Genomic DNA, 17,495 nt, shown 5'->3' with positions numbered 1-17,495 from the left:
ACCCCTGTCAGATGCTGTATTTTATGCGCATCAAAATCAGTTCCAAAGTTGTATTTCATGATTTCTGAAATGCCAATAGTATGGATTTAAAAAAATCTACATTTTTTCCCCAGAAAAAAAATCCATCTTCACTCCTCAAAGGATATAGATACAAAGAGCACTATATTGCAGCTGCCAAAGAATATACATACTATATTGAAATGAAGGTGCTATTAAAAAATACTGAATACCTACAGCAAACCACTGATTTCTAATGCAACACCAGATGCTTTGTTTTACTTGCATGAGATATTTACTGTTCAGTAAATCTTCCATATTTATCCTCCACTGCTCACAGATTTGTTAATGGCACTTAGTGAAATAATTAGGTGGAAGTCAGAACTTTCAGATGGCAGGACTAGAATCAGAATTCAAGAACAAATTATTTGGGTTCTGCTATTTTCGTTATGCTTGCATCAACAATTGGTAGCATTCAAATCTGCAATTCTCCACTCATCATAGTAAGAGCAGATGGTCTGCTGCAGATAGGAGAGCAGCTGTTTAACAGCGTGTTGTGCAATGCTTTTGACACAGCAATACAGATATGTGCTATGCCTACATTATGGCATCCACCTTTACCACCAAGAGGGAATTGCACCTAAATTATTGGTAGAATTTTCCCAGTGTAGGTAATGTCTTTGTGCACGTGATGTCCATTAAAGGTAATGACTTCAGAGAGTGCCAGCCTGCCAAACACAAGGAACTGATGAAGAGTTCTGAGTTCTACTCCTCTATTGATTCAGTGTGGCTTTGTTTACTTTTTTGATGCTCTCTAAGCCTCACATCTAAAACACTGGAATAACAAGAGTGAGAGCTACGGAATGGTAGTCAGGAGTTCACTAAACTTGCCTTACTATGTTGCCTCAAACAAAAATGGGTAAAACACTTACGTAGCCACCAGCTCACTGCTGTGAAGTTGAATTAGTCTGCAAAAGCTTTGAAAACAAACGGACATATTCATGCACAGGCTCAGTTATGCATGGGTTTACACACTTTTTGAAGCCAGGTCTTGTGTGCAAATATTATTTTCAAAATGCTTTAATGGACCTGGATCGCCAAAAAGAGCAAGTGCATATCTTAAATCCCAATCCTACAAACATGTATGCATGTGTGTTTGTAAGGTCAGACTCCTAAAATTTATAGCATGCATTCATGAAGACAGATTTTGATAACCAGTCCCATCAAGCCATTCAAATCTTATATCTTAATAGCAATAATTATTAATTTGTGAAGCATTTTGAGATCGTCACATGAAAAATATTACACAAATATTAAGTACTTCACCTCTAAGTTGGTTGCATTTCAGTCACAAATATGACATACTAGTATGAAATGGAAATTTCTTCAGCACTGGTGACTCCTTTCGTAAAGAATTTGAATGTTTATACTCTTAGAAAACCTTCAAGCAAGACTCATATGCTTGGAAAATAGTGCAGTTATTTTGTCATGAAATGTAAAATGTCAGATTCAAACATAAATTATTAGGTAGAGAGAAAAAAGGGCCAGATTTTCAAAGGCCTTCTTTGTGTATGGGCTCATAATTATGCATTAGCATAGTTAAGGAATTTGCTGAAGCAATTATCTTTGAGAATTTCAAAAACTGGAAAAGTATTGGCACAATCAAATACTTAAAGGCTTATTAATACATAAAAGACAACATGGACTTGTTAAGAATAAATCATGTCAAACCAAGTGAATTTGCTAATGGATTGGGGGAAAGATGCAGACATGAAATCTCTATTTTAATAAGGTTTTTGACAAAGTCCTACATGACATTCTCACAAACAAACAAAGGAAATGCGATCTAGATCAAAATCACTGTAAGGAGCTGCAAAACTGGTTGAAGATGGAACTCAACAAGTAGCTATCGATGGTTTGCTGTCATACCTAATAGAGGCCTATAGGGTTCTAACCTAGGTCTTCTACTATGCAGTATTTTCATTAATGACTTTTGAATAACATGGTGAACAATAGGCTTATAAATTTAAGGATAACTGGGAAGAGTTGCAATCACTTTGGAGGGCAATGTTCAGACCTTGATCAGTTGGAAAACTGGTTTGAAATCAACTGAATGAAATTCAATAAAATTTAGTTCAAAGTGCTTCATTTAGGAAGGAAAAAATCAAATGCATAACTATGAAATGGGGAATAACTGATTAGGCTGCAGTACTGCAAAAGAGGATCTGGGGATTACTGCATATCACAAATTAAATATGAGCCAAAAATATGGCAGTTATGAAAAAGGATATTATTATTTTGGAGCATATCAAAAGGAGTGTCATACAACAGCCCTGATCTACAACTAAAATTACAGCAACCTAGCAATATTGCTCAATATAGCAAAATTTTTCATGCCTTATGTGTTCATAATTAAATTGGCTGTACCACCACAGCAGACACAACCAGACAGAAGAATTCTTCCATCAAACTGGCTAACAACCTCTAGAAGAGGATAATTATCCACACAACGGCTGTGTCTACAATACCTCCCTACTTTAAAGGGGGAATGGTAAGTAGGGTGTTGGGCATTTATTAACGAAGTGCTGTGGTGCATATGCAGCACTTTATGAAGCAAATTCTGCTTTTCCCCCCATGGCAACTCCAAAGTGTTAAACTTCGAAGTGCCAGCTCACGCGTAGCCACGGCTCACCTGCAGATACTTCTAAGTGCCTGGGCAACTTCAAAGTCCCTTTACTCCTCAAAATTTTGAGGAGTAAAGGGACTTGGAAGTACCGGCAGGTGAATCGTGGCTACACGTGAGCCGGCACTTCAAAGTTTAGCACTTTGGAGTTGCTGTGGAAGGGGAGGGGTGGGGGGAATTTGCTTAATGAAGTGATACATATGCACCACAGCACTGCATTAATAAATACCCAACACCCTACTTACCATCCTCCCTTTGAAGTGGGGAGGTAGTGTAGACAAGACCTAAAAGAATAAAATCCTTCAAGTGATGTAGGAAACATCTGTGCTGCAGTCTCACAGCTAAGCTGTTGTAGTACAGACACAAATTAAGACATGGTAGGTAATTGTTCCACTCTACCTGGCATTAGTGATGCCTCCACGGGGAGTACTGTAACCAGTTTTGAGTTCCATGCTAAGGATGTGGACAGAATGAAGAGGTGAATAATTAAAAAAAGAAAACCTGCCTTATGAGGAAAGTTAAATTGAGCATGTTTATTCTTGAGAATAAAAGACTAAGGGGAAACTTGATACCAGTGTTCAAGTAGTTAAAGACTGTTATGAAGACGATGCCAACTCCATGCCCACTAAAGGTAGGAGAAGTGGTAATGGGCATAATCTGCAAACACTTACTTAACTAACCTTTCAGTTAGAAATGGAAAAGGTTACCAAGAAGGTTGTGGAATAGCCATTACTGGAAGTGTTTAAGATCAGTCTAGACAAGCACCTGTCAGGAATGGTCTAGGAATACTGTGGTCCTACCACAGGAATGGACTAGATGACCTGTGAAGGCACTGCCCTCCAACTTTACTTATGATTAATGTGCAGCTATAGATTATTAAGTTTTGTGGGGTAGTTTATGAAGCTACATTTGCCAAGCCAGCAGTTTCATATATTTCCCATTTAAGAGTAGCATTAAGTAGAGCCCTTAGTATTAACATTCTCAAAGACAGTGACATGTCAAAAATAAGCACATGGAGTCAAAGTAAATTAAGCTTTAACAGCTAAAGAATTACAGCCATGGCATGTATTTTACATATAAAGTGAAGATCACAGAATATTTCCTGTCAGACTGCAGCAAGAATAGGAAATGTAATGAATATTAGCTTAATTGCTGCCAGATACTCACTGTAACTTTGTAAGAACTTCATACTGGAACTTATTACAGTGAGTTCAATTTCATTTTTTTAATGTAATACAGTACATTTTTATAAACTGAACATTATCATTGCAGAAGAACATGCTAACTATATGTTAGCAGTTTATATTTTTATACATAATTATTTTAGCGTACTGAAGCTATGGTATGCAGATCTCAGTATCAGTACATAAAATATTCATTTTACTTATGAGGAGATAAGGATGAACCCAGAAGAGGTTTGAATATCAGAATGTCATAATCAGCTACACCTGTTTTTTTCCAAGAAATAATGAATTACACATTAACCCATAAAATGAACATTTAAATTGCAAAACTATAGTTTAAATTTACATTAAACATTTTATGATCAGTTGGACACCTATATCCAATGAAATTTGATCTAATCACGCTTATGGACACATAAACAACAGTCCACAGCAATTTCAACACCAGGTTATATTTTTGTAAAACAAATGGACTTATAGAAATATCTTCCATAAATGTTTTCAGTGCAATTTTGTCAATGAGGAAAATATAAAGTTAACTTTCAATTTTTATTTTATAGGATAAAAATCTTGCATTTGCACTGCTGAAGTGTAAATACACCATTCAGATAAGTTGTGCTAATGAAAATTCCATAGTCAGTCACTTAAACCAACTTTAATGGCCCTTATGGCCAGCAGTTCCCCTGTATTCATAAGTATAACTTCGTAACAGCTGAATACTGGGAAAAGGTTAAGCAGAGGCAGAATCTACTTTTTTAAAAATAATGTTTTCAAAGAACAGAATTTTAAATTGAAAAAGTCAATAGAAAACAGTCAAGTTTCTTATGATGTAGTCTGGAACCCTATGAAACCATGTTTCAACACAGTCATCCTTTTTCACATCCCTATGCTCTATGTGCTATCTTACAAATGTTTTTTATGGGTTATATGAAACTGCTCCATTATTCATTGAGATAAAGATTTAATAAGTTAGAAACTAATCTTTTTCAGATGTCAACTCTAAGGAACCAGAGGGAGAAGTGCACCTGAAATGAAAAATGTGCTTGGCTAAGCATAAAATAACCACCTATACATTTTGGTTTAAAAACAGTTTGTAAAACTGCTCACAAGATACTGCCTTACATTTTTTGTCTCTGTTCTTTGTAGACTACACCCAAACAAAAATTCGACAAGTCTAAGGTAGTACTAAATAAAAGTGAGCTTCATTCACTTTTTGAATACCTAACTGCTAAGACCTACTGGTCATTCAATGACAATTTAACTCTTCATACCAAAAAAAAAATTTGGCTCACAAAAAATAAAGTACAATAAACTCTCAGTAGAAGGTTCTCTCATGAGGCAACCTACCACATACTACTGCTAGATATGAGTTTTCAAAAAAAATTACATCCAATTTTCAGCACATTTTTCATAAACATGCAATGCACTATAAAATACAAAACACTTGGCTCTCAAGAACAGCTTTATAAAGACACACTGCATCAATAAAATTTTTTTGTGATTAACTTTACATTGTAATAAGAACTGTATTTTCACTAATGTTTATATATCAGATTTCATATTATAAGGTAGTAATAATTTTCTCTGTGCGAACATAATGTTCAGGAGGAAATATCTATACACATTGACATACTAGACTATTAAAAACATACGCAGTTACAGAATTTTATTGATACAGTAGATTAATAAAAACTGATGGGCAAGATAAAATGGATAGGGTATTCAGTACATTATTTAATAACACATTTTTAAAATTAAAATATTTTAAATCCTTTCTGAATTTTCAATGCCACTAGAAGTCCAGAAAAAGCCTGGCATCAATACTGAGGTGTAATGTGAATCAGACAACTTATTTCACAATTTGTATCTGTTGAATAATCCTATTGGATATTGTTCACTGGTAAAAGAAAGTAATACAGAACTCTCACAACAGGTGGATGCTTAAAAGTAAATTCAAGGTTAGATACACAAAGGAAACACAAAAGATCTTTCCGTTTCTTTCCCTTCTCCCTCCCCGCAACAAATAGTGGCAAAAGAAAATGGCACTATTTATTCAACTGATTTTTTCCCCCCACAGTTAAATGCCAAGGAAAGTACAAATATGAACACTGACAGATATTGCTTGAGATCCATTCTAACAAATTTTTCTTCTTCCAAATCAACAGATCTAATAAACAGTTGGGCACTGTCAGTTTAAAGCCACTGATAAAAGCTATACAAGCACTTCAGAAGTCAGAAACATTAAAAAAGGGCTATGTACAAATTTCTTCTTTAGTTCATATGTCTACAAAAGCAGCGCACATTACACTTCACAAAAATCCACAGTTAATGATGATAGCAACATGTGTGTGGCTAAAGCTTGTGACCTAGGGACTGCAAACGCAGGGGTACTAAATGTATAGTAAGTTTTTCATCTTTCTTCAGCATCCCCACTTTGTGCACTAACAGCTTCATTCAGCCTCAAGCTTTAAATTATGATCATTCTTCAAAGCTCTCACTATGGAACGTGAATAACTGCATGTTTCCTCATCGCCGCTCTCTTTTGGAAGTTCTGCGACGTACCTGTTATTTGACGAGAAAGTCAAGAGATTCAATATATCAACTAGATTTTTAAACTTAATTTATTTTAAAGAAAAGCTGCACATATATTATTTTGAAAAAAGTTTCCGTGTAAATGTATTTATGGGAAAAATGTAGACACAGAGTTAATTTGGACAATGCTTCATAAGCTATGAAACAGTATATTTACAGGAGCTCTCTAGCCCTGCCTCCTTTTAGTATTACTAAAAAACAAACTAGAACAAAAAATCCAAAGAAAATAACCCCCAAACCCACCAAAAACAAAAAAGCCCCCATCATCCCCACAATTCTCTTTTGGGAGATATCAGTTACCAAAAACTGTAGGTTGGCAGTACTTTGAGTTGGCCCAAACAGTAAATTATTTATGAAAGTGTTTTCAAAATAAAATGCATTATTAGTCCTAAGTATTATTACCAACACTATATTCTACTACACGCAAACAATTTGAAGGTAGATTGATTTTTGTATATTAGGAAGCAAATGGGTTTTTGTGGTAAGACTGTGCACTTTGACTTTTGCTTGGTTCATAGTTACTGAAATGCACTATTTAATATCTGTTCTATAGTATGGAGGTATTGTTTGCAGCTACCAATTTACACTTAGATTTATAGTTACATGAGAGATTAAATTCTGTGGCTAGATAAAAATTGTTTATTGTTCCCAAATTTAAAAAACATATTCTTGAGGTGGGCAGGAAAGGACAGAGACTGAATTTTCTGAAAATTACAAGTCCAACTTTTGAAGTTTGAGGGAACTAAAGATAATCCCCCTATTTAAAATATAAATTTTATTTCACATGCATTCCTTGGATCTGCGAAGCCTAAGAGTCATAAAATCTACAAGCCTTAAAACTTGGCACAAGTATAGGCTCTGGTAATATCTCAGAATTTAAATAAATTATTGGGATTACCTGTCAGTTATTTCAATGCATACAATGGAGGAAAACCGAGAAAATATTACTACCCATCAAGAAATACAACTTTCTACAACATCATCTAGGTCTGAAGGGTTCTTGCAGACTTTCTAAACTCATCAGGCAGGAACTCAGAGGTTGCTTAGCAATTGGAGGGAACTTCTGTTCAATTTACTGAGTTCCTTAAAGTAGTTAGATGTTTTTTACCATGTAAATGTAGCTATATTTTACTTACAAAATGATGTCCTGAGTCTGCTTCCTATCATGTTGACCAGTATCAACTCTCTGCTTCCTTATGCTCCTGCTGTTCTCACCCACCTGGTTTCTCTTGTCTTATATTTAGTTTGATAGCTCTTTGGGGCAGGGCAGAATGGGGGTATGCACCACAACTGGGGCTTCTACTATGTGTTACCACACCAAAAATGTTAAATTTCACAGTTCAACAGGCTAAGTGGCCCCTCCAGAAACCAAATTTCTAAAGACCCGATAAACACCATCCAGGGGCTCTTAGTTGCATCTCTCTTACAATCATTTCTTCTGACTTATGAGGTTCCCAATTCTGGAGAGCAAAGCGGTCAATCACTACTCAAGGATATTCAATAACCTCCCCTATTCCCTGGAATCTGGGGTTGTTCTGGGACTCCATTGAGCTAGTACTTTCTTCTATAAGAAAACTCCATTCCTACTGATTTAGTTAAGTATTTCAGCATTTTGTTTGAAACTGTTAGCATTTAAAATGCCAAATACATAAAACTAAGACATAGATCAAACAATCTTAGTTACATTTTCTGCTTAACTTACCATAGTAATTGAAACTTTCCCAACATGCAGATTTCCTCAGCTTCACGGAATAAGGCAAATGAAAGTTTTTCAGACAAAGTAGGAAAAATGCTGCACACTCTCAATAGATTATACTTACTGTATTTTTTGGCCTTTTTATCAGAATGTGAGTTTTTCCTTATCTACATTATGCAGACAGAAAGATACCATTCAGCTCTACAGAACACACATTAAAAATGTATCTTACGCTGATTGTGGAAACTTCCTCTTCCTCCATTACCTCTTCCTGGGGAATATCATCACTAACAGGAGAACTACCCTGAAATACATCCATCTCTTCACCAGATTCGTTTTCTTTACTTGCTGCTTGTTTGGTACGTCCGGCACGGCTAAAATTAAAAACCACGATAAATTCATTTTACAGTACACTGGTCTTGAAGCACATAAAACATGCAATGAAAAGTTTTAGCTTTTTAAAGACCTATCTTTTTTTTAAAAAAGCTGTTCTTAAATTTGCTTCCTGTACAACTTCTGTCACAAGTGCCCCCCTTCTAGTTAGAATACCTAACTTGAATCCCCATGACCACCCATTAATTCTCACTCTATCTTCTGTGTGAATGCAGAACAGTTGATCACCATCTTCTTTATAACGACCTTTAGCCTAACCAAAGACTTACTAGGTCCAACCTCATCTGCTTTTCTCAAGACTGAACATGCCCTATTTTTTCAGCCTATCTCCATCAGTTTTTCTAAGCTTTTTTTACTTTCCTCTTGAATCCCTCTAGTTTGTCCACATCTTTCCTAACACAGCACCCAACTTGGACACAGTTGGGTCCTCCAGCTGAGGCCTCACCAATCCCAAGCAGAGTGGAACAACTGCCTCCCGGAATCTGTATATGACACTCCAGCTAATATACGCCAGAATGATAACCCTTTTTACAACTGCATTAGGCTGTTGACTTATATTCAGTTTGTGATCCACTATGACTACTCAAATCTTTTTCAGCAGTACCACCACCTAAGCTCATTATTCTCCATGTTATGTCGAGATTTTTTTTTTACCTTCCTAAGTGAAGTAATTTACACTTTTCTATTGAATTTCATCTTAATTCAGATTAATTCTCCAATTTGTCAGGGTCCCTTCGAATGTTAATCTTGCTCTCCAACATGCTTGCAACCCATCCCAGTTTGGGATCATCCACACAGGCATGCTCTCTACTCCATTATCCAAGTCATTTTTGAAAGTACTGAATAGTGCCATACCCAGGATTCACCCTTGCAAATCCTCACTAGATACATTAGTCAAGTCTGTCAGCCACGGATAATTATTCTTTATGGTCATTCAATCAGTTACACACCCACCTCTAGTACTTTGAGATTACATTTCACTAGTTTGCTTGAGACTTTCATGTAGGACTGTTCCAAAAGCCTTACTAAAACCAAGATTAGCACGTTTACTGTTTATCTTATCAGCATGCCAGTAAGCCAGTTGAAAAAGATTGGTTTGACATAATTTATTCCTGACAAATCCATACCCACTAGTCCTTGTAATACTATTTATATTATTTTCTAAGTGGTTATAAACCAAAGATTTGAAGTTAGGCTCACTGGTCTATAACTCCCTTTACCCTGTTTCCTCCCCTTGTTAAACTTAGATACTATGCTTGCTCTTTTCCAGTCCTCTGGGATCTTAACACCCTCCATCAGTTGTCACAGATAGTCATCAGGGGTTCTCAGATTCTTCAGCTAGTTCCTTAAGTATTTTAGGATGAATTTCATTAAGTCCTGAAAACTTGAATACATCTAATTTATCTAAATATTCTTTAACCAGTTATTTTCCTGTTTCGGCTTGCCTTCATTCCTCCTTATTGCGTTGAACGTCTAATCACCATTAACCTTTTTTTAGTGAATTCCAAAGCGAAATAGCCATTCTAGAAGGCGGCCCTCTTGATGTCCTCAATTATTAGCTCTCTTTTCCTGGCAAGTAGAAGACTTACACTTTCCTTACTCTCTCTTGCTCCCAATGTATTTAAATAAAGAGAAGTTACTCACCTGTAGTAACGATGGTTCTTCGAGATGCGTCCCCGTGGGTGCTCCACAATAGGTGTCAGGCTCGCCTGGCGCCACAGATCGGAATTCTTCCAGCAGTTTCTCCTGGATCGCGCATGCGCCGGCACGCGGCGCTCCCTGTGCGCCCCCGGCCACGTGCGCGATCCAGTCCCCGACAGTTGGTTGACCAACCGCCTTGAATGCTCCTGAAAAACACCAGATACAGATCCAAAGCAGGGAGGATGGGCGGGTGGTGGAGCACCCACGGGCACACATCTCGAAGAACCATCGTTACTACAAGTAAGTAACGTCTCTTTCTTCTTCAAGTGGTCCCTGTGGGTGCTCCACAATAGGTGACTACCCAGCAGTAACCCAAGTAAGGAGGTGGGTAATTGGTTCATGTGCAGCTTGCCCCTGAGAGGACTGCTGTCGACAGACGGGTATCCTCTTCGAATACCCGATGTAGGGCATAATGCTTGGCGAAGGTGTCGTAGGATGACCAGGTCGCCGCTCTACAGATGTCTTTTAACGCGATGCCCTTGAAGAAGGCTGTTGACGCCGCCACCGCCCTGGTGGAGTGAGCCCTAGGTGGGGCCAGCAAAGGAGTCTTTCGAAGCTTGTAGCACATTTTTATACAGGACACAATGTGCTTTGAGATTCTCTGTGAAAAGAAACTTTCTCCTTTTGACCTGGGAGCAAGAGAGACTAGAAGCCTGTCCGTTTTCCGGAAGGACTTAGTTCCGTCTATGTAGAAGGCCAACGCCCTCCTCACATGCAGGAGATGCAGGCGTGCCTGCTTGCTGGAGCTGTGAGACTTCGGGTAAAATGAGGGTAAAACTATTGGTTCGTTAAGATGGAACTCTGAAGAAACTTTTGGAACAAAGGCTGGGTGCAACCTTAAGGTTACCGCCTCTTTTGAGGATACTGTGCAGGGCAGCGTTGACATCACTGCTGCGAGCTCGCTCACCCTGCGGGCTGACGTAATCGCAAGGAGGAAGGTTGTTTTCATCGTAAGGAGACGGAGGGGAACTGTGGCTAATGGTTCGAAAGGTGGACCCGATAGCGTGCTGAGCACCAAGTCCAGACTCCACGATGGTGGAAGCAGTTTCCGAGGGGGATACAGGTTTACCAGCCCCTTCAAGAACCTTGTGACAATAGGATGGGCGAATACAGTGGGCCCTTCCTCTGTATGCCGAAAGGCTGATATAGCAGAGAGGTGGACCTTTAGTGAGGATAGAGAAAGCCCGCCTCTTTTGAGGTCCAATAGGTATTCTAGTATTACAGGTATAGGCATGTCAAGGGGAGCTAACTGCTTGGCGGAACACCAGGCCATAGATCGAGTCCATTTCTGCTTGTAAGTCCTCCTGGTGGAGGTCCTTCGGCTACATTCCAGGACTTGTTGTACTCTCTCCGTACACGTGCTCTCTAAGGAGCTCAGCCATGGATTAGCCATGCTTGTAGATGCAGACCCTGAGGGTGCGGGTGCACTATGGGCCCCTGAGCCTGTGTGAGTAAGTCCAGCGCCACCGACAGAGGAAGCGGTGGGTGGTCCGACATGCGCAGAAGCAAGGGAAACAATTGCTGCCGATCCCAAGTCGGGACTATGAGTATCATGCGAGCTCTGTCCCTTCTGGCTTTCTGCAGAACCTTGTGGATAAGCACTGTGGGGGGAAACGCGTAAAGTAGAGGGCCCCTCCATGAAATCATGAATGCGTCCCCCAGGAACCCCCGTCCCATTCCTGCCCTGGAGCAGTATTGGGGACACTTCTTGTTGTACTGGGTGGCAAACAGATCGATCTGGGGAAACCCCCATGTACGAAAAATGCGTGGTAGCAGATCGGAGCAGATCTGCCATTCGTGCGTGAGTGCGAAGCGCCTGCTCAGCTGATCTGCTTTCGCGTTGTGAGCGCCCGGCAAGTACGAGGCTTTCAACGTTATGTTGTTGGCGATGCACCAGTTCCACAATCGGAGTGCTTCCGCACATAGAACACGGGATCGTGCTCCTCCTTGTCGATTGATGAGAAACAGAGTGGAGGTATTGTCGGTATTGATCCTGACTACTTTGCCGTGCATGTAATCTCGAAAATGTTTGCAGGCACTGAACACTGCTCTGAGCTCCTGTATGTTTATGTGCAGTGTCTGTTCCGCAGGGGACCATAGCCCTTGTGTCACCTTGTCGCCGATGTGTGCTCCCCATCCTATGCGGGAGGCGTTGGTAGTAAGAAAAATAGAAATTTGTGGTTGGTGAAAGGGCACCCCCACTAGCAGATTCTTGGGATTTTCCCACCACGCCAGGGATCTGCGCACCTCTGTCGTGGGCGACACCACCCTGTGGACAGTATGGGATGCCGGTTTGTAAACACTCACCGGCCAACGCTGCAGGCTTCGCATGTGTAACCTGGCATTCTGTACCACAAACGTCGCTGCTGCCATTTGGCCCAACAGCTGTAGGCACGTTAAGACTGGCACCGTGGGGCTGTATGTGATGACCTGCACCAGCACACTGATGGCGCGGAAGCGGGCATTGGGCAGGTATACTCTTGCTGTGAAAGAGTTTATGCGTGCCCCTATGAACTCTATATCTTGTGTGGGTTCGGTCTTTGACTTTGCGAAGTTGATAACTAGGCCTAGCGAAGAAAACATGTCCACTGTGACGCGTATCATGTGTAAGACCTCTGCCTTCGAGGCCCCCTTTCAGCAGACAGTCGTCCAGATATGGGAAAATAAACACCCCCTGTCTGTGCAGGTAGGCTGACACCACTGCCAGGGTTTTGGTAAAGACTCTGGGAGCCGAAGAAAGGCCGAACGGAAGAACCCTGTACTGGAACTGCTCCTTGCCGACCACGAAGCGGAGGAAGCGTCTGTGTGCCGGGTGGATTGTTATATGAAAGTAAGCATCTTGTAAGTCGAGGGCTGCAAACCAGTCTCCATCGTCCAGTGCCGTGAGTATAGAGGCAACTGTGATCATCCGAAAACATTGCTTGCGCAAGGTTGAGGCCCCCAAGATCTAAGATGGGCCTTCAGCCTCCTGTTTTCTTCTCTGTGAGGAAGCAACGTGAATAAAAACCTTTCCCCTGGAATTTTTCCGGCACTCTTTCTACCGCCCCTATGAACATAAGGTGATCCACCTCCTGCTTGAGCCTCGCCTCGTGGGCAGCGATTCTGAGGTGAGGCCTGGCAGGAGGCTTCGTCGGTGGGAGTGACTGGAAGGGGATCGTGTAATCCGTGGCTATGATTTCCAGCACCCATTTGTCTGTGGTGATCTTTTGCCATTGGGAGTGGAACGGTCTGAGGAGATGATGGAACATGAGATGAGAGTGGCATTAAGCGATGGTATTGATAGTGTAGCCCCCGACATACCCATCAAACTTGTTGCCTTTGGGCCTGCCCTGAAGGCGTACGGCTTTGTTGAGAACGTCGCCTGCGAGTTCTGTACTGCTGCTGCTGTTGATGGCGCCCCTGGTCGTAGCCTCGTTGATATTGAGCACGCTGTGGTTGATAAGCGTAGCGTCTTTGCTGAGGGTAAAATTTTTTCTTCCTGTATGGGGGAGTATAAATGCCCAAGGTTCTAAGTGTGGCTCTCAAGTCCTTACTGGAATGGAGGACTGAGTCGGTGGAGTCTGCAAACAGCTTTTGTGTATCAAAGGGAAGATCCACAATCTTCGCCTGCAGGTCTCTGGGCATACCAGATGTCTGGAGCCAGGATTCTCTACGCATGACCACTGCTGTAGCTGCTGAACGTGCCGCCATGTCCGCCACGTCCAGGACAATCTGTACTTCCGTCCGCGATGCTGCGTAGCCCTCTTGAACGATTGCCTTTAACACTAGCTTCTTGTCTTCCAGGAGTGTCTTAGCATCTTTGTCCGATCCCCCCCGATTTGTACTGAGAGGCCTTCAACCTCTGCTGGGACGATTCGACCACCAAAGAATTCGGTTGTGGGTGACTAAAAAGGAACTCCATGCTCTTTGCCAGGACGAAATACTTCTTATCCACTCTCTTGTTCGTAGGCGGGATAGAGGCCGGAGTCTGCCATATGGTCGTAGCTGACTCCATAATGGCTTCGTCCAGCGGAATAGCAATTTTGGATGAAGCCGGGGGTCTCAAATTTTTCAGGAGTTTGCGATGTTTCTCCTGCACCTCTGCCGTTTGAATATCTTGCGCGAAAGCCACTCTTTTGAATAGTTCTTGAAATTGTTTAAGGTCATCCGGGGGGGGGGGGGGGGGGGGGAGACATCCCCGGGGACCATGGCCCCATCTGGGCAGGATGATAAGGAACCACTGGGGTAAACGTCCCTCAAACTCTCAGGCTCCTATGGTCGATGATACACTTGCTCCCTGAAGGATTGTGAAGGAAAGTCCTGGGGTTCTAAAACTAACTCCCCTTGAGACAACTGTGTTTCCGTCCCAGATCGAGAGTGTACACGGGGGTATTGAGCATCGGGGGGGGACCTGCCCCTGGATGTAGGCCTGCGGTGTCTGTGCTCAGCATGATGAGGACGACCATAGCAGCATGGGCAAGGGCCCGGGGATGGAGATCTGGACCACGCACGGACAGTGAACCCCCGATGTCTGGGAGAACGAGACCTCTGCGACGACACAGATAGAGGCAAAACTGGCTTGTGATAGTACTCCAGGGGATCCATTCCCAGAAATGATGAAGGTGGCCCAAGCCATGGTGACATTGGTTGGAGGAACGGAGGAGGTGGTTCTGGATAAGCTGGTGGAGTCACAGGCCTTCAATGCGGCGTGTGTATCACGGGGGGAGGGCTTGGTGCTAAAAGCAGCGCAGCCCTGTCCGGAGATGGGCTGCGGTGCTGGGTTTTTGCTTTAGCCTTGCCCCTCCCCTGTGGGGCCGGCACCGCCCCCTCCCGTGCTGGGGATCTCGGCCCCGCTGTCAGCGCCACGCTCGGCACACTCAGCTGCGGTGCTGCATGGGTAGTTTCCTCCGGCGCCTGCAGGCTCCGTGCCTGGTGTCCCTGTGCCATTGGTGCCCCGGGGTATGGTGCCGCCGATTCCGGCGCTTGCCTCACTGGCGCTCTCAGCGCCCTGCGTGCCAGCTGTTGTGTAATCGGAGGCTCAGCCTCTGCCACATGCGCTGCCGCGCCACCGCTTCCCTGAGCTCGCAGCTGGGGGCTCTGAGCGCCGCTCGTCCTGCTCGCTGAACTCACCGACAAGGATCGAGCCGGGGAGAGTTTCCTCCTTTTGTGCACCGAGGGGGTCAGAGAGGCTGCCTTCCTCTTATGCAACCCAGAGGGCCCTTCTGGGTGAGGCTTCTCCGGCAACTCTGGCTGGAGAGCCTTATCAAACAAGAGCATTTTAAGCCTCATCTCTCTGTCTTTCCTGGCCCTGGCTGTGAGCTTAGCATAGTGAGAACACTTCTGGGTAACATGTGATTCCCCCAAGCAGCGGATGCATTCACTATGCCCATTGGAGGACAGGATAGCTTCGCGGCATGACTCACACTTTTTAAAACCTGAGGAGGCCATCGCGGTGAGTCCTTTACTGTTAATAGGGTACTTGGCGCGTAATCAGTGCCTTTTCGCCCCAAATAGCGATCACCGGCCTGCGGGGCAGCGGGTGGCCTAAGTGGCCTTCTCGTCCGCTCCTCTCTCCTTCGCTCCTCTCTCTCTCTCTTTTTTTTTTTTGCTGATATTCTCTTTGTCCTTGTTTTCTTTTCCTTTTTTTTTTTTTAGTGACAAAAACAACAAATTACACGAAAAACAGTTATCTTATCTGACTCTGGCCTTAGCCTGAGCGGATTCCGTCTGCAGCCGATGGCAGTTGAGAAGGAACTGGCGGGGACCGGATCGCGCACGTGGCTGGGGGTGCGCAGGGAGCAGCGCGTGCCGGCGCATGCGCGATCCAGGAGAAACTGCTGGAAGAATTCCGATCTGCGGTGCCGGGCGAGCCTGACACTTATTGTGGAGCACCCACGGGGACCACTCGAAGAAGAACTTGTTTTTCCTTTTATGTCCCTTCTGCATTTTGTGCTCTAGGCTTGCTGATTTTGGGCCTAACATTCTTGTGCAATTCTTTTGTATCCCTCCTTGGCAATTCATCTTTATTTCCACTTTTTGTAAGTGAATGCCTTTAACCCTTAGATTTTCTGCCTATGGAACCTTATCCTGCAGCTTGCCTTTAAAAAATGGGTTTTATTCTGCAGCTCTTTCTTTCTTTCTTTCCTTAGATTTAATGAATTCTTAACATTTCATGATCAGTTTCACCCAAATTGCCTTCCTACCTCAGATTCACTAATCATTCCTTTCTGATAGTCAGGATCAAGTCTAAAATGGCTGTCATCCTGGTTATTTCCCCCCTTTTCTGGAGCAAAAAGCATTCCAAGAACTTAATAGAAATTTTGTTTTGAAACATAATTTTTACAACAAATGCCTGTATAGTTACTAAAAGGTCTTGTTTTACATGTTCCTGTTATTTGTTCTAGAAAAGTCTTACCCATCGCCTCATACTGATTTGATGGACTGCAGTAGATCACCATGTTTTCATACCAGTTTTTGACTCCTTTTTATTTTATCACTCTCACCTTCTTCTGGGCCTCAGGCAAGTGTATATTCTTCTATAATGCAACATGTCCTCCCTGAAGAAATACCACTGATGGACAAAGTTGCTAACTCTCTGAGCTACCTGGAGCTTGGGGTTACCTTTCAGGACTGAAGTCTTGAGCTCCACCACCCTACTGCAGGGCAAAAAGACCATTACCAGTCTGGTAGGAGGCAAACAGGTGGAGCATGGTTAGCTCGAGACTTGCATGTTAGCTATAAAAAAGCCAAATGCAGCTGGAGAGTCATGTTTTGGCCACCAATATTCTAGTTATCAGACTTCACACCTAGTCTCAGAATCTGAATTACTATTTAATTGGCATATGTACTAATTTCAAGTTTTTCCTTTTTGTTGCGCGTAATCCTGTGATATATTTTGATACTTAGAATTCTACAGATAATTATGGAGAAGTAAGGCAATCCACATGTCCTGAAGACTTTCAAGAATAGTACCTCTTTGTGGACTGTAGCGCATATTACATACAAAATACTAGCTACTGAGGCTGTCTCCAAGTAGATAGATCCTGACCTCTCAACAGGAAAGTTATAAGAAAACTGAGAAAGTTACAATCAGAACTTACACTTTTTTTTTCTGCGATGGTGATGTTTTTGGTGGTCTTCCTCTTCTCTTCTGGGGTGTAGACTGTGTTGATTCAACTGCACTTGTTTCAGATGGTTCTACTCTGTTATGAGGGAGATGCAAATTGATAAAATATCAGATTATAATTACTATCCAAGAGTTTTGTATTTT

General features: G+C 42.3%; 1 protein-coding gene across 3 annotated transcripts in view; it reads right to left on the bottom strand.

Annotated features, from left to right (window-relative positions):
- Positions 1–2,909: 2,909 nt before the first annotated feature.
- The window catches only part of PDS5B (PDS5 cohesin associated factor B), a 312,170-nt gene continuing 297,584 nt past the window's right edge, over positions 2,910–17,495 (bottom strand). For 2 of the 3 annotated variants that reach the window (XM_074986368.1, XM_074986369.1), the window contains exons 33-35: positions 17,326–17,427; positions 8,385–8,526; positions 2,910–6,426 (exon numbers count right to left, since the gene is read on the bottom strand). In XM_074986368.1, the coding sequence (XP_074842469.1) occupies positions 6,391–6,426; positions 8,385–8,526; positions 17,326–17,427 (280 nt within the window). In that variant the 3' untranslated portion in view covers positions 2,910–6,390. The remainder of the gene's footprint in view (positions 6,427–8,384; positions 8,527–17,325; positions 17,428–17,495) is intronic. The other variant, XM_074986372.1, reaches the window with a different exon arrangement.

The sequence above is a fragment of the Carettochelys insculpta genome, chromosome 1 (genome assembly GCF_033958435.1).
Source record: "Carettochelys insculpta isolate YL-2023 chromosome 1, ASM3395843v1, whole genome shotgun sequence".
Classification (NCBI taxonomy): Eukaryota; Metazoa; Chordata; order Testudines; family Carettochelyidae; genus Carettochelys; species Carettochelys insculpta.
This window is presented reverse-complemented; position numbering and strand designations above follow the sequence as displayed.